Raw genomic sequence first — 27,247 nt, 5'->3', positions numbered from 1 at the left:
CTTTTTCTCTTTAAAGAGATGGTGCTAGAACTATGTAGTCCAAAAGTTGTGACATCTTTCTTATTTTCCCAAATTGCGCAATTTCTGCGCATTATGTCGGACTACTCTAATTGATCCATACGAAAGCTTTCTCTCCTTTAGGAGATGTTTCTAGAACTATGTAGTACAAACGTTGTGACCTCTTCCTTATTTTCCCCCAATTGCGCAATTTCTGCTCATTATGTCGGACTACTAGATTGATCCGTGAGAAAGTTTTCTCTCTTCTAGGAGATGTTGCTAGAACTCACATTAAACTAAAGTATATTGTAACATTACTCATTCATCTTAAAGTTTGTGACAGCTGTTATCTCATAAAACCATAAAATTTTAACAACGTTGATTCGTTGAAATTTACTATGGATTTCAATGAGTCGGATCATAATTCAAGTTATTGAGTATATATAAAAACTTTTTGCAACTAAAAACGTGATGATCATTAAAAAATCTTTTAGAGCAGCACTTCATCGATTTTAATATCCTATATTGATAAACTAACTTGTGCTTCAATTCCTAAAAGTTCATTTTCAACATTATCGTGCTTTTTAAGTAAATCTTGAACTTGATTAAGGTTGTTTCCAAGTTCTTGTGGTATTGTTCGATAATGTCCATGAATTCTAGATAATATGTCTGTAACGTCACGGTGGTAACGATGTATTTCTGACGCTGCTTCCATTTTGAAAGATCTTGCTTCGATGCTTTCAACAAGTTCTAACCATCGTGCACTGTAAAGAACAAATCATTTTAACCATTAAAATTTCGTTTTATAAATAAATTATAACAAAACTTGCCAACTACTCTAAGCTGAAAAAATTGTGGTGTAATATCTCTTCAAATACGATGGTGAGGCCCCAAAAACAATTGTACAAAGAACACTTTATTTCGGGTCATTGAGGTCATTGTACGATTTAAAGTGTGTGATTTAAATTTAAAGATTTAAAATTGAATAATTATACCCCAAAATATCTTCTTTTCTCACTATATGGAATACATTTTCGTTTCCGAAAACACCATTGGCGGGATTTTAGTATCAAAATTTCAATAAATGATGAGTACAATATCGCAAGTAATTTATTTGCAATCTGGAATGAGCTGGCGATATATATGTTATTGCGATTAACCGAAATTGGTGATTGTTGACTTCTACCAGTGAATGTTGACAAATGTCAGTCTGAAATGTATACTGGGTCTAGTTAAGTGCCACTGGGTCTAGTTAAGCGCCATGGTATACATTTACCAGGTATGCCCTACATCAATGCATTTTTAAGATCAAGTGCCACTGCCTTGTATGCATTTAACCGGTGCTCCAAACACTGATGCTTCCCCAAATTTATCCTCAGCATAATTAAAGTATCGAATAAAAATAATGATATCAACGAATAAATTAATACAAAATCGGATATAACAAATATTTCGGACATTCACGAAATCGACGATGTGATTGTTGACATTCACCGTTGAAAGTCGACATTCTTTCGATTTCAGCCATTCACGGTATTATATATCATAATATTTTTTAGTAAAATGACTGCTTTAGTATTTCTGATATATTATTAAAAAATTTTTAAAAAAAATTGCTGACAAAAGAAAATTTTTTTTCCACACTCAGCTGTATTGATCTTAAATATTTATAAAAAAATAATTTTCCCTTAAGTGCCAAGTAGCACTGAATGTTATTATCCAATCTCAAAGTTATAGTAAATGATTACTGAGAATTTCCATTCTAGTTGGTTACTGAGTTCAAAATCTTTCTAAAATTCGGACCTCCCTTTTTATAAACTCTTAAAAATCAAACCGAAATGATTAAAATATATTCATTTATCTCCCAAGAAGCAATACACAAGTCTTCATAATATATGCTCTGATTTTAGAATATATGATAATAGCAAGCAATTCAATCAATACAAAAAAATTTAAAAAATAATAGCAAACCTTAAGTAATCCAAACTCTCCCTTACATCTGTGACAAAGTAACAATTACTATTTATCAGTCTTTTTGCAAACTCCTCATATTGCATAACTCGTTTTGAGCCACTTTCCACACGAGTTTTAAAAAATTCAAAGTTTTGGTTCAGTACCTGCAGATTAAATAATTTATATTACTTACAATATTGTGAAAGCATTGAAGCATATAAAGCATTAAAAATAAAATAATTCGCAAATATTTTTAAACAATTATTTAAATTACGAGAATTCAAGTCATGGCTAAAATGCTATGAAATTTGAGAATATTAATAGGAAAGAACACTAATTAAATTTATGTTAGACGGGAATTCATATCTTCGTCGAAATACCATAAATTTTGAGAATATTAATCATTATGAACTCGAATTAAATTTATACTAGGCAAACTTTATCATCACGTCAAGCACAAAAAGTAGTACATAAAAGTAAATAATTTAAACCACTGTTTATGGTAATTATTTATTACTTTTTATTATTATAATTATTATTATTATAATTATTATGATTATAATTATTATAATTATTATGATTATGATTATTATTATTATAATTATTATTATTATGATTATTATTATTATAATCATTATCATTTATTATTATAATTATTATCACTTATTATTATAATAATTATCATTTATTATTATAATTATTTATTAATTATTTAATTGTTATCTTACCATTTTCAACCAAAACAGTCAGATAACAATAAAAAAGATGGTATTCAAACTCTTAACTGTGAGAAAAATCGTTTATTGACTGTTTTCTCCTAATACATAAAAAAAAATTCTATTTGAGAATAGAATTTAATAATAATTTTTATGCAAAGATTAACTGCTTTCATATTTTACTAATATTAGTAACTGAAGCTGTCATTGTTTGCAGTAAACTTTTCCACCAACAGAAACATCATAAATTATGAATTAATTTCAATAAATTCAATTCGATTAAATTAAATTAAGTATGCAATAAAAATTCAATTTTTATTTACCAAAACGTGCTCATAATCTTCACCATAATCTTCTGATGCGGCTATTTCTATTTGTTCAGCAATCCATTCCTTTAGCTCTTCTGTTTCATTTTCAAATTCATATCGGCTTTTGGATTCCAATAATTTTTGCCTTTTCACAGTACACAATTTTTGAAGGTTTTTCATTTCTTGATTGATAACATCCTGAAATTTGGTTAAGTTTTAAATAAAATGCCTATATAAGTTGTATTAGTATGTAAGTGAAATGCATGCAAGATATATAAGTGTGTATGACAGTAAAATTAATTATGGCCTAATTGCACATGCAATGACGACTTGTAAGCTTAATCAAAACCAGAAAAAATTCAATCTAGTAATATTGTTAGTATGAAAAACTAAGTTTTATGAATAAAAAGATTTCATTTACAGTTTGTTTTAAGTTTTTATATTCTATTTTTCTTCCTTCTTGCCATGACACGTTTACATGGAGTTACAAGAAACCGTGTATGGTTGTTAGAATAAGGCTTCTCTTATATAGCACATATAAGGACAATTATTTATTAAATTCTACAGCCTATATTCTATAGCTTGTAGTCACATTGGGGTTCGATGTAGATGTTTCATACAAATCTTTCTGCATTGATTCATGACTTAAAATAGTCATATATAAATAATTTCTGCTGCATAAATAATTATTTAACAAAAATTGTGTCTCAAACAAAATTGTGGTCGAAATTTCCCGCAAAGTCGAAAGATTCCATCTCGAAATTTTCCCACAAATCCAGTCGTTAATTTCCCGCAAATCTCAAGATTCAGCATTTAATGAAACAAAATGAATAGATTTTAACATGCAAAGAATGCTGTATACATAAAGCACTTGGAATATTTTAAGAACAGTAATAGTTTAGAATAAGTTTAAAATTTGCATTCACGCATTAAATGTTAAGACTATCATTATAAATTTTGAAGTTGATTTTACCATTCTATTCTTTATAATCTTGGAATCTGGATGATTTGATTCAATTAAATTTTCTGCCTGATTTCCAAGTTCATCGACTAATCCCTTGTACGAATCAATTTCCAACTCCAATGCCTGTAAATTGAAACCATCAATGAAACAGAAAGCACTTTACAATAAAAATTGAAAAAACAATTGGAAAGATTAATTTTTATAAACTCGTTTGTAAGCATCAAACATGTATAAATCAAAACATGCATAAAATCAAACTAAAGTATTATTTAGAACAAAAAACTAATTTATTGAATAGAATCAGAATACACGAATCTGTTTAAATTAGGTGAGTTTTTGCAATTAAAATTATAAGAATAATATTGCGAAGATCTACAATAATTAGTAAAAATACTAAAACTACTGAAGATTCTATTTGTAAGTCTACTGAAACTTTTGAAGATACTATTTGTAAATCTGCAGAAACTACTGAGGATACTATTTGCAAGTCTACTGAAACTACTGAAGATACTATTTGTAAGTCTATGGAAACTACTGAATATACTATTTGTAAGCAGGGCTGACAACTTCTACGCTTTTTGTAAAAGTTTTTTCTAGTGGCATCCATGTTTATGTTTCAATGTTTTATCTTCATTTAATTCATTGAAAATTATTTTCCGCAACACTGTATATAAATGATTTAAAAGTTGATATACAACACCAATTTGATCCAGCTTTTTCATGGTAAGGATTTTAAAATGTTGGCGAAATTACCAAAAATTCTAAGAGCTATGGTGTTTAAATGCCTACCACTCTAAAATATCTCGCAAAAAGCGTAGTAATTGGCAGGCCTGTTTTATAAGTCTACTGAAACTACTGAAGATACTATTTGTAAGCAGGGCTGCCAACTTCCTACGCTTTTTGTAAGAGTCAAAAAGTGTAGTAATTAGCAAACCTGTTTGTAAGTCTGCTAAAACTACTGAAAATACTATTTGTAAGTCTACTGAATAGATTAAATTTTATACTTGGAATTATAAGTACAGGAAATTTAATAGAAAATGTTACTTAAGAACGCTGTTTTATAAGAAATTTCAAAATAGTTTTATACATATTGTAATATTTAAAACTAGGGACCCTGCTTGCTGCACTCACCTTACGCCGGAACAGCTTTCACAGCTCCCTTCGGATTGCTTCGCAATTCAAACTCGTTTCGTTCGCTCATTGGATACTGGCGTATTTAAGAGTAACTTTGAATGTATGCTGATACTCGTTTTTAAATAAATTTTTAAAAATATGCAACATATGCTGCCTCTGCAGCCCTTGATTTATAAACATTTCGTCCAATTTACGAACATTACACTGAAAAAAAGTATGATCAAAACATCCGCAATATGGTATTGATTATATGGTATTGATTTATAAACATTTCATCCAATTTACGAACATTACACTGAAAAAAAGTATGATCAAAACATCCGCAATATGGTACATTTAACCTTGTTACTGACTCTATAGGAGTACCAAAAATCTGGATAATTTTTAACGGAATGTTTTGGTAATGATTTCGGTAAAATTAAGAATTGAATATCATTTTTTAATATGTCATAAAACTCGGTGAATATGGTAAAATTTATAAGTTTCATCTTAATACCTTTGAGCGTGGCATACCAAATGAATGGTTTAAATACCGTATATTTCGGATTTTAATACCAGAACCATATAGTACCATATCCTTAGTTAAGATCCTTACCATCTAGTACAGTAATTTTAACAGAATTTTTTTTTCTGTCTGCACTTTGATGTCAACAAAGTTATAAATTTTCGTATTTCGTACTAATTAGTTATGAATATATCTTTCCAAAGAGTAAAAATTCAAAATAAATTTCTATTAAACAGTGCCGGTATTTCATTATTAAGTTTGCAAAATACTAATAAAAAATTAAGTCATACATAATCAGCGAACAGTAAAAGTAAACAATAAAGCCATTATTATTGCAAATTGGAATTACCTGAAATTATCGCTCTTTTTTAATTTTTTGTTATATTTGTTACACACAGTTCGTTAAGAAAACATAAATTCTCTTCTTTACCTTATGTTTTGTTAAAAGCTTTATGACAGCATCTTCATCTTTTCCATAATCAGCGTTTGTAAGAATTTCTAACTTCTCAGCAATCCAAGCATCGATATCTGCTGCTTCACTGTAAAACTACAAATAGAATAACATAACATTCCACCTTTATTGTTTTATTATATTATATTTTAAGATGTTTCGTTGATTCATCTTTATTGGATATAAATGAAGTTTATACTGAGTTAGCATAATTCAAAATTCAATTCATAGTTCATAGAAATAATTCAAAATTCAATTCATGGTTCATAGAAATAATTCAAAATTCAATTCATAGTTCATAAAAATAATTCATAGCTTATAGAAATAATTCATAGTTCAAAAGGTCAGATATTTAAAATTCGATTTCTCAGGAACTATTCGACCGATTTTGCATTATACATTTTGCCTTGTAAAATCATATTCTGCAGAATGATACATAATTTGTATACCTTACAATTCGATATTTTTTCGACCATTATTATATAAAATAATAAAAAATTATAAAAATATACTAAAAGTTACTATTTGTCTGTAATTATCTTCGGATAAACAAATTTTATAATTGTGTGCAAAAAATTTTCAATTCACTTAAAAAGTTCCTGAGATATGGCGAAATACGCAGAAAATAAAATTAACATTAGCGGTTTCAAACTTCGGAACGCTCTCCTGACCAAACTATGGGGACTATATTTGCCAGATTTCCCAAATTGCTATACCCCCTTTATTATGGGTTTCAGAAATCTTAATCCGTCAAAAAAAAAGGTATGTTTATTTAGAGAAAGTATGTTTTTGTGGCTGATTTCGTCACTTAAAATATCTTCTGCACTAGTTATTTGGCATATTTTAGGTAACCCCAATCCAATCATTGAGATTGAGTATTAGAACGTGAAGGCCCGATTATTAGATCAAAAATTATTCAGAGTGGTCTACTTTTTTCCGCACTGTACACTATTTGTTGTAAAGGAACTGCCACCATTTTTGTTATTTAGCAACTAAAATTTATAATTACAGTAAAATATAATACACATAGGAGTCAGTAAAGTTAGTTCCATTATACAGTAAAAAATTATTAATTAAGAATGCATATTTGTACCAATTTCTTGAAATAAAATTAGTTTGTAAATCAAACATACGCGTAGCACAGCGAGGATATTAAAGTGAATTTGAAGTAGGATTAACAGAACAGAAGCGGATAGAAATTATACATTACAAAATTATTTAATACAGTTCTCAGAAATTAAATTTGGTTCATGTGATTAAAATCAGCGTTGATCAGCAACAAACTCTCACTAATTTATTCTGGATTGCAAGCAAACTACTAGAGTGCCAACATTTGTGTTGTTAGAAGTGAAAATAATTCTCATATGGTGAGAAAGCATGGTAGTTTGGTGTAAGCTTGTTCAGTTTTAGCTGTTTTGATTGGACCGTGGTGGCTCAGGGGCTAGAGCGCTTGCCTACCAATGAGGTGGCCCGGGTTCGAGTCCCAACGATGGGTGGTTGATTCAAATTTCGCACCCGTCTCGCACCGACTACAGCGCTGACGTAAAATATCATCAGTGGATAGAGTTCCTTTGCCGTCAAGCTAACCGTGAGAAGTTTTAGTGGTTTAATTCTCCATGTAGCGCAAATGTGGGTTAGTTCCCACTGCTTATTTTCACTTCTAACAACACAAATGTCAAAAAGTCTTCCACGAAGGCAAATTTCTTCCAATATTTGATCCAGGAGTTCCCTTGTCTCCTGGATTGTATAAAATGATTTTATTCAAATTAGGCAGATTTGAATAAAAATCACTTAGTAGTGTAATCATAATAATCATTTAGTGTAATCAATGTAGAGTTCCTTTGCCGTCAAGCTAACCGTGAGAAGTTTTCTTGGTTTAATTCTCCATGTAACTTGAATGTGGATTGGTTCCCTCAAAAAGTCCTCCTCGAAGGCAAATTTCTTCCAATATTTTATCCATGAGTTACCTTGTCTTCTGGATTGGGTTCGAAACTGAAAGGCTATGGAGTAGAACATCCGTAGTCGTAAACCCAAAGCTGGGTCGGCTGTCGTGACGGTTTTAAAATGAAATAAAAAAAGAGTTTAGATTTAATTACATTCTTTAAATCGTATGTGAAAGCTTGTTTCGGTGTTAACCTGGAAAAAAGTGTTCCTTTACACAATTGTTTTGAATTCTTCAACATCATGTAAAGAAATATTTTTACTTATACGATGTATTACAATTATAGTAGAACGATGTATAGTATTACAATAATAACGCTCGTTTCGGTGTTAACCTATTAAAAAGTGCTCCTTTACGCAAATGCTTTAGATTCTTCAACATCATATTCGGAAAGATTATTACGTATACGATATATAGTATTACCATAAGAGTAGTGCGATGTATAGTATTACAGTAATAAAATGATCAATAAAAAATGGTTAAAACCGTAAGGAAGGAAGAAGAAAAATAATATAACAACTATTGTGACTAAAATTTACAAAATAAATGAATCATGTCATTATAATTTACCATATGAAGCAAAATTTTAAATTCCTTTTTTATCATTTTGCTTTTATAAATATTAACTTAAAATCAGACATTACTAGGAAAATATAGAAAAAGTATATTTTATTAAAGTTATTATTTTCTTATAAGAAAATATATCAGGTAACTACTCAATACTTACTGATTGTGCTTTATAACTAATGTTTGCTTTTTCTTTCTGAGTGTTAAACTCTTTTAACAGTTGAGTCCATTGTTCTTTCATCAAAATTGATGGTTGAGTAACGTCTACAGGACATTCATCTTCAGTGACAAGTAGAAGAACTTTTTCTTGAAGATTTTCAATGACAGCTTTATGGTTTTCAATTGCTAGTTCAAGATTCTGTAAATTGAATGTTATAATAACTAATTACTTGTTCATATCTGGTGTCTTAAAAAGTTATTAAAATCTTTGTCTAAAAGAAGACACATTCATGAACTTAAGCATATTCAGTAATATGAGCAACAATTGCAATGTTATGATTTTCATTCTAACTTTTTCTCGTTGATTTGTCAATGAAAGTTTTATGATTTTCGATCGCTAGTTCAAGATTTAGTAAATTTAATGTTATAGTAACGAATAAGTTGTTCATATCTGGTACCTTAAAAATGTTATTAAAATCTTTGTCTGAAAAGAAGGAGAGTATTTGCGTTCATGAACTTAAACATGTTATGTTTCATGAGCTTCGATCAAACTCTCAGAATTTTCATTCTAAAATCATGGTAAATTAACCGGCAATAGTCTGTTTATCCTATTAACCCAAAAATTTATGGTTAGGAACATTTTTTAACTTTACGATTTTGAAACCGTTTACAACTAATAAGGTTGAAAAACAATAAATACGAAACTGTACGGAATTCTTTTTTTTTCTTTTTTTTTTTTGCATTCAACGTTAGACAAAGGTGTAATTGTTTAAATATCAGTGCGTAAGTTTTGTTTTTGGTATTCGATTTGATTAATTTCAAATGATAATTATACAAGCACATTCGGTAAAAAAAAGTCGTATGCATTTTTGGGTACATATTTCTGCTAATTTCATAGCACATTTAGTGTACATAATTTTGTTACTGGTCAGAGCATGTATTAAGTACCGAAAGTGGTTGCTTTTCTTAAATATATCACTATATCGTAAATTTCATTTGCATTTAGATATATTAGATTTAATGTTCCCCACTGAACATCAAACTGACTCTAACGTAAACATTACATAATTTTTTAATTTATGAAAAGGGTTTAATATTTCACAAACATGGACCAAGTCTGCCTTATATTTTTAAACATCAGTTTATTTTTAAGAAGTTTTAGAAACTTATTGTTTATGTGTTAGCTTTAAGAACTTAATAAATAATTTACAGAATAGCTTATAAAAACTATGTAAGTGCATTTTGTACTTACTCCAATTTTCTTTTGGAATTTTTGAGCATCCAACAAATTGCGAATAACCGGGACTGTTGAAAGTAATACCATTTGCTCTGAAATCCACGTTTGTTCTCTCTCAACATCTGATTTGAATTGATAAAATTTCAAACAAGTTTCAAGTTTCTGTCTTCTTTCAGCCAAAGGCTTTTCTAATTCATCTGATCTAAAATGAAATAAAATTTAAGATTCATCTCTTATTTTAAAATATCCTTAAACCTATTTAAATTCAAAGGATGACATCAGATTCGAAACGGCTTCAGGGATGAAGTGTTCCTTTTCCAATAAGAAGATGCCGGTTTGAACCCAACGATGACTGGTTCATTTTGCATACAGCATTCAGTTCGCAACGACCATGGATAGTGGGATCAAGTCCCCTTCCAGCATAGTTTCGCCTAATAGAGAATTTCATTGTTTTCTTATCCTTGTAACGCATTGTAAACTAGTTTCAGTCAATGAGTCCTTCACGAAAAATTGTTGATCCCAGAGTTTCCTTGTTCTCTGGATTGTGTTGCAAATTGAAAGTCTACCAATCTGAGCATTGATAGCCATTAAGTTAAAATCAATCAGTTGCTCATCAGTAATGAACAAATGAAACAAAATAGATTAAACATGTCAACTTTAATAGACATTTCAATATGAGAAAGTTATGTCAACATGGATTCAAACCTCCATATCCTAGAATAAAAAGTTATGCTTTGGAGTGAACAAAAATCGTGTAAATCATTGTTTATCTATTGGTGTATGTTGAATTAATTATTTCGAAGCAATCATGACTAAACATATGGTCAAATAAAAAACTTGTCTTCACTCATCACGAAAATTCAAATTATTAGACTGTGTCAATAAACTTCAAGTTGATCGCTGGAAGCATCAACAGTGGTTTACTCCATTGTTGATAATATTGGCAGGAAATGACTGCTTTGTGAAAATGTGTCATCAACATATGTCGCGATCGAAAATTCTTTAAACGATAAAAATAGCAAAACTGTAATTAAAAACAGCTTTAGTAAAGAAATTAAATAATTTTCTCGTTATTACTATCATTTTATTACGATTTAATTTTTCATTTCACGAGATCAAGGTCAATGAAGTTAAACAATACACGTTTTTCTAGTTGATAATAATGCATTACCCAAGTAATAAATTAAATATGATAACTCGTAAATCCCCTTTAAAGCAGATTTACATATACATACCAACGTCTTGGTTCTCCGTGTTTTTTAAAACATTTTATAGAGTTCACATTTATTGGGTTGACAAATTAATTCCCGCCGTTTATTTATTTATTAACATTCTTATTTTTAATATTGTTGATAATGCCCTATCTAGATCATAAATAAAATATGATAACTGGTAAATCCCCTTTGTAACAGTGTTGTATTTATATACCCACGTCTGGGCTCTTTGTGTTCCCTAAACCATTTTATAGAAGTCACACATATTGGGTAGGAAAATTAATCCCCGCCGTTTTTTAAATTTATTTTTTAACATTCTTGTCTTTTAAGATTATTTATAATGCATTATCCAGATCACAAACTAAATATGATAATACCCAGGTTATAAATCAAATATGATAACTCGTAAATCCCCTTTAATGCAGATTTACATACCAACGTCTTGGTTCTCCGTGTTTTCTAAAACATTATATAGAGTTCACATTTATTGGGTTGGCAAATTAATCCCCGCCGTTTTTTATTTATTTATTTTTTAACATTCTACATCTCATTAAATGCTTTTGGCATAATATATTATTCGAAAGAGGGTGCTTTGTTTTACCGAATCTCTGTATCAGTAAAATGGAATGTCAAGTTGTAGAAAATGAACAGAAGAAAAAACGATTTTCGAGAACTACTTGATTTTGCTTTTAATCAAGGTTTCAGACAGCAATAGCTGTTCATGACATTTGTGCTATTTATGTAGAGTGTCTCATAGCTAAAAGAACCACTCCTGTTTGATATGCAAAGTTTACAAACATAAACTTTGATTTAAAATTGTTCTTTGGTTGTTAATCAACTTTCGCACGATAATTTGCTAGAAATGACATAACTAACAAAAAAAAAGAGAATGTTACACTTTAAGCTTTAAAGCAATTTTCAAAAAAGCGGGAACTTAGATGCCAACTAAATAACTTTGAAACTATAAATTAAATGTTTGTAATACATCATTAATAAAATTATCATTGTTCTTACTTATTGGTCATTTTTGTGAGAAGTTTTTGTATAGCCTCTTCTTCGCAATTAGCTTCAATTAGTTGATTTCCTTGCCCAACCAACAGTGATATCTTTGGCAGTAATGAGCTTTTTTCGTTTTCTACAGTCTAAAATATTAATAAAGTAAATAAAATTATTCATCTAATTAAATTGTGTTCTTTTATGATAGATCATAAAGCAACACCTAAAAACATGAAGTAATGCATTAATATATTAAACGAAACATGAAAATTAAATAATACACCACTTAAAACAATAAAACAGTTGAAGAAACTGTTTTTGGGAGTTCATTTAATTTTTTAATACTTACCCAACGGAATCCAAATCGAATCAAAAGCTTCTAGAAGTGTAGATTGATTTAATTATACAATGTCTATAATTTATGCCTATAACTGTTACAATTCCGTAGTAGTTTGAAGAAACGATTGTGCGTTATAAAAAATAAGCAAATGATATACACTCTTTCAAATTTTTGAAGCACTCTTTCTCAAGATCACTTGCCTCCAGATCTTTAACACGTTCACGCCGGGGTGACCCACCAGTGGGTCACGCTAGATTGTCTCATCTTGGCAACGCACCGGAGTAAAAACTGGTAACAATAAATTTCAATTTTTAGTTTTTTTCCGGGAATAATAAAAATCCATAACTACCAATTGTTTTTAACGGATGCAGTTTTTATATTGAATTGCTTCTTCGTCGTGATAAATTTCCTTACAGTGAATTGTTATTGTTGAGAATAGATTAACTCCTCCCGAATATTATCTAATATTGAAATAGTTCTTCTACCAGTATTTTCTCTTTTCCCGTACCAGTATTTCACTTTTCCCGGCGTGAACGTGTTAATCAAACTTATTATGCTTCGAAGATTTTTTTCCATAATTAGTTGAAGAAACTGTTTTGGGAAGTTAATTAAATTTTTGAGAACTTACCCAACGGAATTGATACATCCTCTCGAAGCAAGAGCTTCTAGAAGTGTAGATTGATTTAATTATGCAATGTTTATAATTTATGCCTATAACTGTTACAATTCCGTAGTAGTTTGAAGATACGATTGTACGTTATAAAAAATAATCAAATGATATCCATTCTTTCTAATGTTTGAAGCACTCTTTCTCCAGTTAACTTACCGCAAGATCTTTATTTGAATTTTCTACACAAATCTTTTGCATAATTAGTTGAAGAATCAGTTTTTGTGAGTTCATTTATTTTTATTAGAGATTACACGATGGAATCGATAAAGTCTCTCAAAGCGAGAGTTTCTAGAAGTGTAGATTGATTTACTTTTACAATGTCCTTAAGTGATGTCCATAACTACTAAAATTGCGTAGTAGTTGCAAAGTATGATTATATGTCATAAAAAATGGGTAAATGATATACACTTTTCAACTCTTTGAAATACCCATTTCCAAGTTAACCTACTTCTAGATCTTTAATTGAACTTTTTACGCTTCTCAAATCTTTTCCATAATTAGTTGAAAAAACTGTTTTTGTGAGTTCCTTTAATTTTTTTTGCAGCTTACTCGCCGAAATTGCCAAAATCTTTCAAAGCAAGAGCTTCTAGAAGTGTAGATTGATTTACTTCTACAATGTCTATAAGTTACTGCTATAACTACTGAAATTCCTGGTGGAAAGTATGATTATACGCCATTAAAAATAAGTAAATGATACACACTTTTTTAAATATTTGAAACACCATTATCAAGTTAACATACCTCTAGATCTTTAATTAAACTTTTTACGCTTCGCAAATCTTTTCCATAATTAGTAGAAGAAACTGCTTTTATGAGTTCATTTAATTTTTTTAGAATTTGCTCGACAGAATTGCTAAAATCTTTCAAAGCAAGAGCTTTTTGAAGTGTAAATTGGTTTAATTCTACAATGTTTATAAGTTATGCCTATAACTACTAAAATTTCCTAGTGTTTGCTAAGTATAATTATACACCATAAAAAATAAGTAAATCACATACATTTTTCAAATATTTGAAACACCATTCTCAAGTTAACATACCTCTAGATCTTTAATTAAACTTTTTACGCTTCGCAAATCTTTTCCATAATTAGTAGAAGAAACTGCTTTTATGAGTTCATTTAATTTTTTTAGAATTTGCTCGACAGAATTGCTAAAATCTCTCAAAGCAAGAGCTTTTTGAAGTGTAGATTGATTTAATTCCACAAGGTCTATAAGTTCATTCCAGGAATTCCCAAGCTCTTCAAGTATTGATGCAACTTCATTTTGATTGACATTCGTGTTGTCTTTAACTAGGGTTTCTCCTCTCTGAAACAAGAAATAATTTTTTTAAATTTCAAAAACTATTTTTATTTTTTTAAATATTTGTCAATAATAAAAACTACATATTACCAATAGAGTGTTTGTTAATCTATCACGATTTGCTGAAATTTCTGCTTCAAATGTTTGTTGTCTTTTCATTTTATAAGGAAGGTTCACAGAAATATCAATTGTCAAATCTTTGGCAAGTTTTGTTTTCTCCAAAATCCAAGTATTCATCTGAAAATGAAGGAAAGTTTAAATATCACAATTGGTTTTCAAAACCACTTCCATTTGTTTACTAAATTTTAATTAAATAGTTTTAAGCATAGATTTTAGATTAATTTCTAGAATGCAACTGAGCTATTGATTGTTTTAAGAAGCATTTCTTTCTCAAAAAGTAAATTTATAATTTTCTAACAAGTGAAAAATTACGAATAATTTTAGTGTTTATAATTATTTAGTTTTTAAAATGTTATAAAGTAGTAAAAATCTCAATTTGGTAAAAAATAAAAAGTAAAGATCGAATAAATGAAGAAAGCTTAATGCAGCGTTTTTACCAGTCACGAAATGTTTTGTGATATTTATTCCAAATTCAACAATTTTCAGGTATTTTTTACCTAACTAATTTATAAAATACAATTCGAAAACGAATTCGAAATTGAGGAATAGGAATATTTTTTTTTAAAAAAAAGTGGTGTTTAAAAGAAGCACTATGAGAGATTTTAGTTTGAGATTCTCGTAAAGTGCGTTGCAAAAAATTCCGAATCAAATTGCGGTAAAATATTTTTACTGTAAAATCTATTTTTACCGTAACATGTTACGGAACAAAAAATCTGATACATCTTAATTTTCACAGTAATTATCGTAAAATTACTAAATAACTCTCATTAAATACATATTTTACGGATAATGCACCCTACGGTGCCAATAATACGGTAATTTTATTCAGAATTTTTCAGGGCGTGGACACTGATGAATTATTAATGACAATATCATTACATTGTCAGAATTATTGATCGACAGAAAGTTGAGTCAATTATCTCAACTAAAGTGATTACTTAACCACCAATGAAAAAGTTACTAAATGAAAGGTTAGCTAATTTTTTTTTTTTTAAATCAGAATCTTTCATAAATATTGTAAGGTTAATATAAGACTAGCAAAAAAAAAAGGAAAACGACTTAAATATTATGTTTGAGAACGATAATGGAAGAATATTAAAACGTAACGCCTGGCATTATTTCAATCAATGGGAACAAAATGTGCTAAAAAAACGAATACTCTTTTACCTCAAAAGCATCAGCTTTAAATTCTTGAAATTCAAAAATATCTAAAAGGATATTTTTCCTGTTTTCAGCCAGCTGTTTCACTTTTTCTCTTTGTTCCACAGTTTGATCTTTCTTGATTTTTATGCTGAAATAGATTTAACTGTATCATTATCTAAGCACATATTCAAATAATCCATGTTTTTAAATCATTAAAATCTCGTACATTAATATGGCAAACTTTTGTTGGTTACATCCTTTCAAGCCATGAATCAAGATATTAGCTAATACATGAATGGCTTGTATATTCATAGATTAGACTCTGGCATTCATATGTTAGGTATCTTGCATCCATATACTTATAAATTAGCTTCTTTAAAAAATAAATTAAATTAAATATCCTTAAATAAAAGTAAAAAAAAGTTGTCTTTATTCCGAATAGGTACTTACGAATAGGAATAGGTATACAGTAGGTTTTCATCTAAGATCGTAACTTAATTCCCTAAGAGCTTCCCTCAATTCTTGAATGTTAGTCTTTTATATTAGAGAATGCGATTATTAAGCCAAAGGTTATTCAAGTCGAGATATCGTTTATTTTTACTGGTAATTTAGAAAATTTTTAATCATTGCACTAGAATACGTACAATTTTATAATAATATCATGCCAAAGACAAAAATTCATGACGGTTTTTCATTGATGGACCAGCATAAATGTGATGGTTACCATTTTGAATTTCCATCAAAAACCATCATGCAGCTTGATGGGACCATCAAATCTGCTCAACATCTCACGTTAGGAATTATTACTTTTTCATGTTAAGCCAACATAGCATACTCATCATACTATGACGAATTTTTATAATAGGCCAACAACAAAAAAAAAACATCATGATCCAACATAAATTACTGGTTATCATTAAAATTTTCGATCATGAACCATCAAGCTTTTCCTTGGGATCATCAAGACTGCCATCAAAAAAAATTCAACAATATTTGCAAGCTACACATTATAATTTTCCATCACAAACCATCGAGCTTTCTGTTGGGACCATTAAGACTGCCCAACATCCCGATATTGAAATTGATTCAGCTTTATGTTGGGTCAATCCACTCTCTTTGCTTTGGTTTGGGGGGGGACCTCTTTCACTTCTTTATATCTTACCTTTATAAGATGCGTTACCAGACGATGATCATTTTAGCTGCTCACCGCATCAAACGAAGAGAGTGTTTTCCACTACCAGCTCACACCCACACACTCCTAATCTACCTTTCTTACCCTTAATAAAAAAAATTATTGACTTTTTAGCTCCCGTCATATGAATTTTCAATTTATTTAACTGACTATTGATGTCCATCATTGTACTGAAACAACGTTTTCCATCACGAAATGAAGGTAGTTGTTGACCCAAGAACTTCAAACATAACTTGTTGGTTGATCATCATAGTGCTAAAGCAACATTTTCCATCATGAGATGGTGGAATTTGTTGGTCAAAGAATTTCTAACATAGCATGTTGGTTGACCATCATATAATAAAAATCATCTTCCATCATGAAATGATGGAGGTTTGTTGACCCATCAAAATTCATTACCACATGATGGGAATTATCCGATGATGTTAACCTGTAAATAGTGCTGGGCCAGCAAGAAACTAACATGAACCATCAAAAAATCTTGATGGTCTCATTAAGATTTCATCAGCATCAAGATTGGGCATATTTCATCAAGATTGGGCATATTTCATCATCATCAAGATTGGGCATAAACCATCAAAAAATCTTGATGGTCTCATCAAGATTTCATCGTCATCAAGATTGGGCATATTGATTGCTTTGAAAATTTAACTAAATAAAAACGATATAGTTTCCTGTATATTGTTTTACTGTGAAAAAATCGAAGGATATTTATTAAATATTAGTTTTCTACTTAATTTTAAACACTTAAAATTTTTTGGCACTATCTTAAAATAAATGATCATTTCATATATATTGCTTCTTTAGATTTCTTAGCTTCTTACATGGTCATTAAAACTATTTCTAAAAAAATCTTTATAAAACGCTTGTTTAACGTTGAATCATAATATTGTGCATTAAATCATAATCTCGTATTAAATCATAGTAGCATATAAAAAAAAATCGTTTTCATTTACCAAGCCTAATAATAAATTATATTTAAAAAAAAAAGTTCAGAAATGTAATGGGGAAACAAAACAAGCATGCAAAGTAATCAACGGAGAACTAAACTAGATACTTTGAAAAAAGTAACATTAACTGTAACATTATTGCACATTCATGACTGCATAAGTTACAGACATTCTTTTTCAGAAGAATTATAATAAATCTAATAATATTTATATGCAGTCAGGGTAGTATTTTCCAAACACTTTACATAAATAAACTTCACACTTGAGTGTGTAAAGATAAATTAATATGATAAAACATCAAAAAATTAACCATACTATTCACTTTCTGTATGTCCGGCATCTATCAGTGAATCAGACATTTTTTCATATGCATTAAAGCGAGATTCTTGAGCTTTCATTGTTTCAACGAGAGTTTCAAGATGCCGTAGTAAAATTTCAGCATCACTTAAGGTATCCTAAAAGTATACAATATGAAGTAAAAAAGAATCAAATAATAAAAGTTAAATAAGTACATGATTAAATAATACTGAAATAAAATGTATCTGCAGGGTAAATTTTGTAGTTTTCGAAAAGTTCGTTAAAAATTATTATTATTTTTTTTTTAAATTTTATTTTTTTGATATTGCGTGTTTAATTTTTTTAAAAATAATTAATCAGCAAGGCTTGAAAATTAAATACTTAATTGCAAGTTTTACATATATTATACCTAAGTATGCTTAAAGCAATGTCGATGTATATTTTGTAAACATAATAATAAACAAAATTTGTAAAGATACAAAATTAAAATATTTTTACAGACATTGAAAAAAAAACAGATCTCTAAATTTTTTATTACAAACGAAGGCATTTTAGATGGAAATGAATGCAAGGGCGCCGGCAGCGGGGTGCAAGAGGGTGCACTTGCACCCCCCAGGCTTTTTCCTAAACAATTAAAGAGATACAGAAAAACAAATTTGTCATAAAATTTTTTCATTAAAAATTTTTTTATTAAAAAACAAATAATTAAGTAATTATTCATACATAACAATTAAAAAATTGTTTAATCAAACAAGAATTGTAATCGTCTTGTTTGCTGTCCAAATCTATTTATAACTTTTTCAATGAATTCTGAGTCATCTTTGATTCTTTTCTTATGCACACTGAGCATGCAGAGACTTGGCAGATATCTAAGCTATATTTTTAAATTTCATTTAATGAAATATAAATAATATTATATTTTCGATTAGTTATTTAGTTTAAGAAAGGTGTATAACACAAACTGACTTCTCGCAACTGTAAAACTTCATCATCACAATAAATACCAATGTTAAGCGTGCACAAACACACTAGTATACGAAAATACTGTTTGTAGTTATTTGTGTTTCAAAGTCAGTAGCTATGCCAGTGCCATCAATACAGTTTCTTGAGGCATAATTTGCTAGTACAAGAAATTCGTATTTTTTTTTAAATATCTTGTTAGCAATGAAGAAATGTATCTTGAAAAACATTAACAGATGAAAGTATATGTAATAACAGAATATTTTAACCCTTTAATGGGCCCTTTATTTCTAGTAAAGGTAAATTAAAGTATTTTTGGAATTGAAGTTGTTTTAAGAATAGTAATTGATATAAAAAAAAAAACTCATTTAGTTTATAAAAATGCCATTTTTTTGGTGGTAAATATATTTAACATGACCTATTAGGAACTTACTGACTTTAATTTTTCTTTATTTATAAAATAAATTCCTTAAATGCTACAAACTTCAAAAAGGAATCATGTATTTTATAACTTTTATACGTTTTTTAAAAGTGACAAATGGTTACCAATTTTATTCAAACTCACTTCAAGAAAGCTGAAGATATTGAAAAATGGAACCCTAAATTAAAAGTGGTAAAACGTGGTGGTAAATATACTTACCACGGCCTTCAAAAGGGTTAAATAATTTTTTTTTTTTGGGGGGGGGGCTTGTTAGAGTTAGTAGTTTGTTAGAGGGTTGCACCCCCTTTTCTATTATTCTACCTGCGCCTTTGAATGAATGCATTTTAGTAATTTTAATATTAAATAAATCTTCATTAATTGTTATTTTACCTTTGCTTTAAAATAATTTGTATGTAAAATAATGACAAAAAATATAAGATTAAAATATAAATTGATAAAACTAACGATATTGTTTATTCGAATTTATACAGAATTAAAACTATTTCATAACCAAATTTTGGGGTTTATTTCATTTCATTGAAATAAATTAATTTCACCATTAGTAGAGTTTCAAGTAACTTCCAATAGAGGGAGCCACTATATATGGCTTTCTAACTCAAGTTAGTCGGGGAGGGGGTCGCATTTAAGATTTCACTAAAATATTGATTATGTATTAGAAAAACTACAGTATCTGGCCTTATTATTAGACGCACTATAAGATTCTATGTAAAATCTTAATTAGCAGGTGATAATATGCAGCTTTATTGTTTTTAAGCTACTGAAACCAGTTTGCACCTGTTTACGTTCGTGTATCAATTGGTTAAATTAAACAATATATAATATAATTTCAACGACTGGATAAATGAGACAATGTATTATATAAATATAGAATATTTATTATATCAGTATTTTATAATAATTAGACCAAATTTTTAGACGCGCTGTAGTTTTTTAATAATTACATGTTTTGCACGAGTTTATAGGCAATACTTTTATATTTAAACATACATGTAATGGGTTTTTATTAAGGAGATTTTTAATATACTTCCTATTTGAATTTATTTTTAACGTATTGCATTACAATGTTAATCAATTGATACACGAACGATAATTGATACACGATCAATTGATACACGAATTAGTGCAAACCGGTTTCAGCAGCACAAAAACAATAAAGCTGTATAGTATCACCTAATAATTAAGATTTTACATAGAGTCTTATAGTGCCTTTAACCAGGGACTGTATATCTATGTTACCCTTTGTTCTGTTGATATCAGAAGAGTACTTTGGGTTGAGCATAGTCTTTGCAGGTGATCAGTTTCTTTATTAAACAGGTGCAAATCTCGTTTTTGTTGTAGCCAAACTTCTTTTTCAACCCAAAGATCTGAAACAGTAGCTTTAGATTCTTCCAATTGTGCTAAAAGAGGTCTCACTTCAGCATGTTGATCTTGAATGGTATTACCTAATTCTTCAGCTTCCTCAAATCTACACAGTAAATAAATAAATAAAAATAAAGCTGTGAGATAATCAATATTTCAAAATTCAGAGGCAAATACTAGTATAAGGATGAATTATACTTTTTGTAAAAATAATTGGAGTCTCGCGTGATTTCCCCACTCCCCACACTTTTCCCCTCTTCATTACCATGGTTTAAATAACAGAGCTACGATAGCTCAGGGGATAGAGCGTTCGCCTTTCAATGAGGTGGACAGGGTTTGAATCCCGGCTATGTCTGGTCGATACGAATTCCGCATATGGCTTGCACCGAGCACAGTGCTGACGTGAAATATACTCAGTGGTAGACGGATCATTGGTTGGAGTCTCCTAGCCGTCAGGCTAACCGGGGGAAGCTCTCGTGGTCTTCCTCACCATGCAACGCAAATGCAGGATAGTTCTATCAAAAAGTCCTCCACAAAGGCAAATTTCTCCCAATACTTGACCAGGAGTTCCCTTGTCTTCTGGATTGGTTTAAAAATTACATGGCTACGGAGTTGAACATTAGTACTCGCAAACCCGAAAATTGGGTCGGCTGTTCAACGACGGTAATAAAATAAAAAGTATATTTCAATAATCACGATATTTCAAAACTACGGTATGCAGAGGGGGAAAATATGAAGAGTGGAGAAATCGTCTAGTCTTGAGACGCACGTGAATTATTTATACCTGTTTATCGAATCTTTTAAAACAAAGTAAATTCCTTAAATCCCTTTTTTTCTGCTTAAATTTTGAGCAAAGATATTGATTGCTTATTATTAATTTAAGTTATTTAAACTTTTGCTGCTTATTAACTACGCATCATTTCTTTAATTGAGAAGAAAACTAGTCAATTTAAAGTGATATAAATAACAATACCGCGGATTCTGCGCTATTAAAAATTATCAGTAGCAAATTTAACTTTGTTTAATTTTGTTGAAACATTAATATGATGCTAATTTGAATTCTATTATCGTATTTATTCATCGTGTAATCATTACATAAAGTAAATTTTCTTCACCTTAAATAAGGTATTAAATGGAATCAAGTGTGATAAAATTGTGTCATAGTCAATCGAATTAAAAAAGGATTAAATTTCGCAATAATATGGTTTAACTACGTACCGTAATATGGTTACAGCAGTTTTGAAAAATTCAAAAAGGATTAAATTTCGTAATAATATGATTTAACTACGTACCGTAATATGGTTACAGCAAATTTGAAAAATTCAAAATGGACTAAATTTCGTTCTAATAGGGTTTAACTACACGCCGTTGTATGGTTAAAGAAAATTTGAATAGTAGTATTATAGTTCACCGCGCGTCAAAATTTCGATGTCACAAAATTTTACATTTTTTATGTTTATAGGATCGTATTTGTTATGAGAAGTGCCACTTTAAACACGATTTAAAAACATTGATTTGTACGTATAATATATTAGTATAAAATGTTTAGTACTTTCCTATTATTTTGTAATCTAATCTTACTTTTGCTGTGTAGTTATTTTAAAATTCGATAGATGGAGACACTGCACATTTTATAAAAATAATTTTTAAAATTATTTTTATAAAATAAATTGTTATACAGTCGTCTCCACTCAATTGCATATCTGATAATCGAATAACCAGCTTATACGAATAAAATTAAATCGAACCACATCATTTTTTATGAAACTAATGTTAAATTTCCCCGGTTAAAGAGATATTTGCTGTTCTTGTCCCCGCCTACCTGCCTAAAGAAGAGATACTGAAATGAAATATTTATTTTTGAGAAATGCTTCACCAGCTGAAATGGAATTTCCGTTTTTCAGTTAAGATAAGTATACAACAGGTGGTCACTTCAATAGGGACTTCTTGTTCATTAGTTGGTCTAAAGTTGAAGAATGAATCAAATATTGCTGTCAGTTATCAAATCTTTGGTACTCCTAATGTAATCTTACTTTGTAATGTAATCTTACTTTTGCTGTGTAGTTAGTTTATAAATTGATAGATAGAGACACTAAACACTTTATAAAAATAATTTTTAAATATTTTTTTATGAAGTTATTTGTTGGTTATTTGTTGAAGTTATTTGTTTTTTATGAAGTTATTTGTAGGTCAAACTTCAGTTTTTATAAAAAATGTTGCTACAACTATTATTGTAATATATAAAAACTATTTTTATAGAATCTTTGTATTTTGTTGTCTTTACTGCGTCAACATATTTCTTATTACTTGAAATATTTTTTTTAAAAAATATTAAATATACATGTTTATTTTTTATAATGGACTGGTGGACTTTATGAATTAGAAATTTTAGAATGACTAATGAAGAACGGAAGTTATGAATATATTTCTAATTATATATAATTTTTCATTTAAAGCATTAATTGTATATATATTCTTTTTCTTTAATTTTATTTTGGATTAAATGGAATTTACGAATTAAAATTTCTAGAATTACGAATAACGCATTACTGATTATTAATAACTATGTAATAGATATTTACATAATATTTAAAGTTTTGTTCTATACTTATCATGGATCAAATTTGCATAAGTTTAAAAAAAATTAAAATATTAAAATTTGTGAGTTAAGTTTGTTTATTGTTTTAAGTTTTCTTATTGTTTAAAAAAGTTTTTTTTAAATAATTTACAGTTAAATATGCGAAGATAAATATCTTAAAAATAATAAGTAAAAAAAAAACTTATAGTAAAACAATGCAATTCATAATAGTAAATAAATCAAACTTAGGTTTTAACATATCCAATTGTGTTAGTACTATTATCATTTAAAAAAAAAACTTAATTTAAAATTTTAAGTGGCGTCCTTTATCAATCTGTAAAGTAACTAAGCAGCTGTTCAAATTGGAACAACTCGAAATGTTTTTTTTTATGCAGTATTTAAAGTATGACAGCTAATAAAAATACATGTTATCAAAACGATTTTTTGTGGAGCGTACAGAGCGTTATTTTGTGGAACGCTGTTTAGTCTGCAGATTCTGATAAATTCTATTTGAAATTTATTATTTACCAGAAATATATAAAGTATTAACTACTTTCTAAACCTATTACATTGGAATGACACATGACGAATAATTGAGTGGAATGACGACTTTATTTTCATTTTACCTTCCAATATTTAAATATTTTGAAATTAAAAAAACGCACCTGTGCATTTGAGTTGATATTTCATCCTTTACGTCATGGTGTTCTTTAATTACATTATCCACAACTCCAAGATCACCAATTTTTTCTCTTACATTCAATTTTGTAACCATCATGTATGACCATTCAAGCTTTGAAAAAATTTAATAACAGAAATAAATTAACAACCAATATGTTAACACAGGTTCATGATAAAAAAGAAACCTAAAAAAGCTAAAAAGTAAAAATTTTGACATAGCTTATTTTCTTAATACTGCATTTTCATATATTAGCGAAAACAATACAATTTTAGTCGAACTATATCTATTATCTTCAGAGATAATTAAATATTTTAAGTTATCTGAGTTAACAACATAAAACGTTTGCAAAAATGTTACACCAAGAAACAGAAAATAAAAGTGCATAATTTTTTAGTTAGAGATTTCCCTTTCAGTATGAATTCCATTGCTTGATTTTTTTTCAATCATAGATTGCATCAAAATTATCTTGAGAACAAGAATGAATGCGTTTTTTTTTTCAATTATAGATTGCATCAAAATTATCTTAAGAACAAGAATGAATGCGTTTTTTTTTTCAATTATAGATTGCATCAAGATTATCTTAAGAACAAGAATGAATGCGTTTTTTTTTCAATTATAGATTGCATCAAAATTATCTTAAAAACAAGAATGACTGAGTTCATAAGTTTTCAAAGATTAAAAAAAGCAAGTAAATAAAAACATTACGTATCGAAAAAATGTAAGTATACATCATGAAATATTATAAGAGATTTCGAAAGTAATATAGTAATGAGAGGACGAAAATCAAGTATATACTGTATATAATTTTAAAAAACAATGTAAGCAATTAAGGAGGGACAAAAAAAAAATTTTTACTGTAGTAACTAAAGTAAAATACTGTCGTCTGCATACTCCTGATAAAATATAAATCTCTGGAGGAAATATTTATCAGCAAAAGGGTTTAAGGCATACTTTAATGCACCATAACTTTTTCAAATGTGAATATTTACATCAAACTGTTCTTTAATATTCACATAAATACTCTCCTGTACTTTTGTAACTTTTTACTGTAGTATTTAAAGTAAAATATTGACATTTGCCTACCCCTGACAAAATATAAAGCTTTGGTTGAAATTTACTACAATAGGGTTTAGAGCTACTACAATAGGGTTTAGAACATATTTTAATACACCATAATTTTTCAATGGTGATATTCTTACATCAAACTGTTCCTTAGTATTCACATAAACTCTCTCCTATACTTTTGTCCCTTTTTACTGCAGTCATGAAAGTAAAATACTGATGTTGCCGACCCTTGTAAAAATATAAAGCTTTGAAGATAATTTTTTTATTAAATCAGGGTTTAGATCATATTGTAATGCGCCATAATTTTTCAATTTTTCCTATGTTTATATTTTTGCTCCAAACTGTTCCTTAGTATTCATATAATCATTCCCTTCTATTTTTGTCACTTTTTACTGTAGTATTTCAAGTAAAATACTGACGTTTGCCTACCTCTAGCATAATATAAAGGTATTGTGGTATTTTCTTCATATCTGGGTTTAGAGCATATTGTAAAACACCATAGTTTTTCCAAAGTTGATATTTTTACTCCAAACTGTTCCTTATTATTCTCACAAACACTTTCCCGAGAAATTTGAAAATGAGATTTATTACGTTGTTCGATGTCTCTTACTTCAAATGTTTATGAATGAAAGGAAATAGTAATGTGACAAATTAAAAGAAAAGAGGGATACGTTTTACGTTTATTTGTTTATTGTATAATATTAACAAATGTTAAATGGAAATTAAAGTATTAATCTACACTAATTTATTTAGCACTGAAATATTTTCTTGTGATTCAAACTAATCAACATTCTTAAATACTTCGTTTAAATCATAAATTTAGCAAAAACAAAAAAATAAATAAGTAAGACAAATAAATAAAATTCATCAATAAAATAATATTTATAACATTTTTAGTATTAAATATAAAATTTAATTTATAAAGATGTAAAGCATTAAAAATATTAAAACTTAAATACATAAAGGTAAGTATTACATTTTGAAATAAATAAATTTATTTGAAAATAATTACCAGATCAGAAGCATAATTTTTGAAAATCTGCAATCCAGCTGTTTCTTCTAATTTCTGTTTTCTTTCTTTTATCGATAACTACCAAGAAAAGAAATTACTTCATAAATGCCATTTCATGCAATGAATACATTCGATGTAAAACATTTAAGATACATAAAAAAATAAAAAATATTTAATTAAGCTCTTGTTCAAACGCATATACAGCAGTTACTCGTCAGCAAATTACGGAAAAACCGGTTTTTTCGATGGGACTTTCTTACAAATTATTTCAATGCATTGTTATTTATTTCAGAACTAAAACAGGACTTAGTGGTGTGATCGGTAGGGTACTCGCCTACCCCGCCTTCGGTTGGGGTTCGATTCCCTTTGGTAAAAGCTGATTGGTTGATCCGTTTCGATCGTGTTTCGGTGTTTTCTGATTGGACGCGAATGTAATGTTACCTGTGATTTCAGAACAGAGAAGAAATTCACTTAGCTTTTACTTACTTTATTTCTGTATCGTAACTGAGTCTTCTAGTAAATATTTTTGCGAAAAATTTTCGTATTTAATTCTTTGTAATTCCTGAAAAATTACTATCGGCTAATGCTCACGCGAGTTTTATGTCAATTGAAGGAATTTTGAAGAAATAGGGGAAAAAATTGAATTGCGAAATTTTTGATTTTGATCCACGTGACATGTATAAAGTATAAATCTATAATGAACTCAAAGAAATAAGTAACTTAAATTCTAAACGACCAACTGAAATGTTACTTTAAATTTACATCTTTAAGAATTTAAGAGTTTGTTGCAAATAATTAAGTTTGTAGCATAAATAGTGAAAAGAGTTAATAGACTAACAAGACACAATTTACTAATAAGCATACATGGCAGTACTTTTACTTTCGTTACTTGTACCGCCGGTACAAGTAAAAAGTACGTACTTTTACTTGTACTTCGTTACTTTTTAAATTTAGTACTTTTACTTGTACTTTCGTTACTTTTTTAGGGAAAAAGTA

The 27,247-nt window shown here is 28.7% G+C and overlaps 1 protein-coding gene across 1 annotated transcript in view; it reads right to left on the bottom strand.

Moving 5' to 3' along the window:
* The window catches only part of LOC107454829 (spectrin beta chain), a 179,768-nt gene that overhangs the window by 83,392 nt on the left and 69,129 nt on the right, over positions 1 to 27,247 (bottom strand). The window contains exons 26-40 of the mRNA XM_043050346.2: positions 26,252 to 26,329; positions 24,158 to 24,285; positions 20,792 to 21,020; positions 18,172 to 18,311; positions 15,739 to 15,862; positions 14,542 to 14,688; positions 14,191 to 14,457; positions 12,162 to 12,289; positions 9,949 to 10,135; positions 8,698 to 8,895; positions 6,008 to 6,124; positions 3,948 to 4,061; positions 2,990 to 3,172; positions 1,969 to 2,114; positions 536 to 761 (exon numbers count right to left, since the gene is read on the bottom strand). Coding sequence (XP_042906280.1) covers positions 536 to 761; positions 1,969 to 2,114; positions 2,990 to 3,172; positions 3,948 to 4,061; positions 6,008 to 6,124; positions 8,698 to 8,895; positions 9,949 to 10,135; positions 12,162 to 12,289; positions 14,191 to 14,457; positions 14,542 to 14,688; positions 15,739 to 15,862; positions 18,172 to 18,311; positions 20,792 to 21,020; positions 24,158 to 24,285; positions 26,252 to 26,329 — 2,412 coding nt within the window. The remainder of the gene's footprint in view (positions 1 to 535; positions 762 to 1,968; positions 2,115 to 2,989; positions 3,173 to 3,947; positions 4,062 to 6,007; positions 6,125 to 8,697; positions 8,896 to 9,948; positions 10,136 to 12,161; positions 12,290 to 14,190; positions 14,458 to 14,541; positions 14,689 to 15,738; positions 15,863 to 18,171; positions 18,312 to 20,791; positions 21,021 to 24,157; positions 24,286 to 26,251; positions 26,330 to 27,247) is intronic.

Source organism: Parasteatoda tepidariorum, chromosome X2 (assembly GCF_043381705.1).
Source record: "Parasteatoda tepidariorum isolate YZ-2023 chromosome X2, CAS_Ptep_4.0, whole genome shotgun sequence".
NCBI lineage: Eukaryota > Metazoa > Arthropoda > Arachnida > Araneae > Theridiidae > Parasteatoda > Parasteatoda tepidariorum.
The sequence above is the reverse complement of the archived record's forward strand: the minus strand, read 5'-3'. Positions and strand labels throughout refer to the sequence as shown.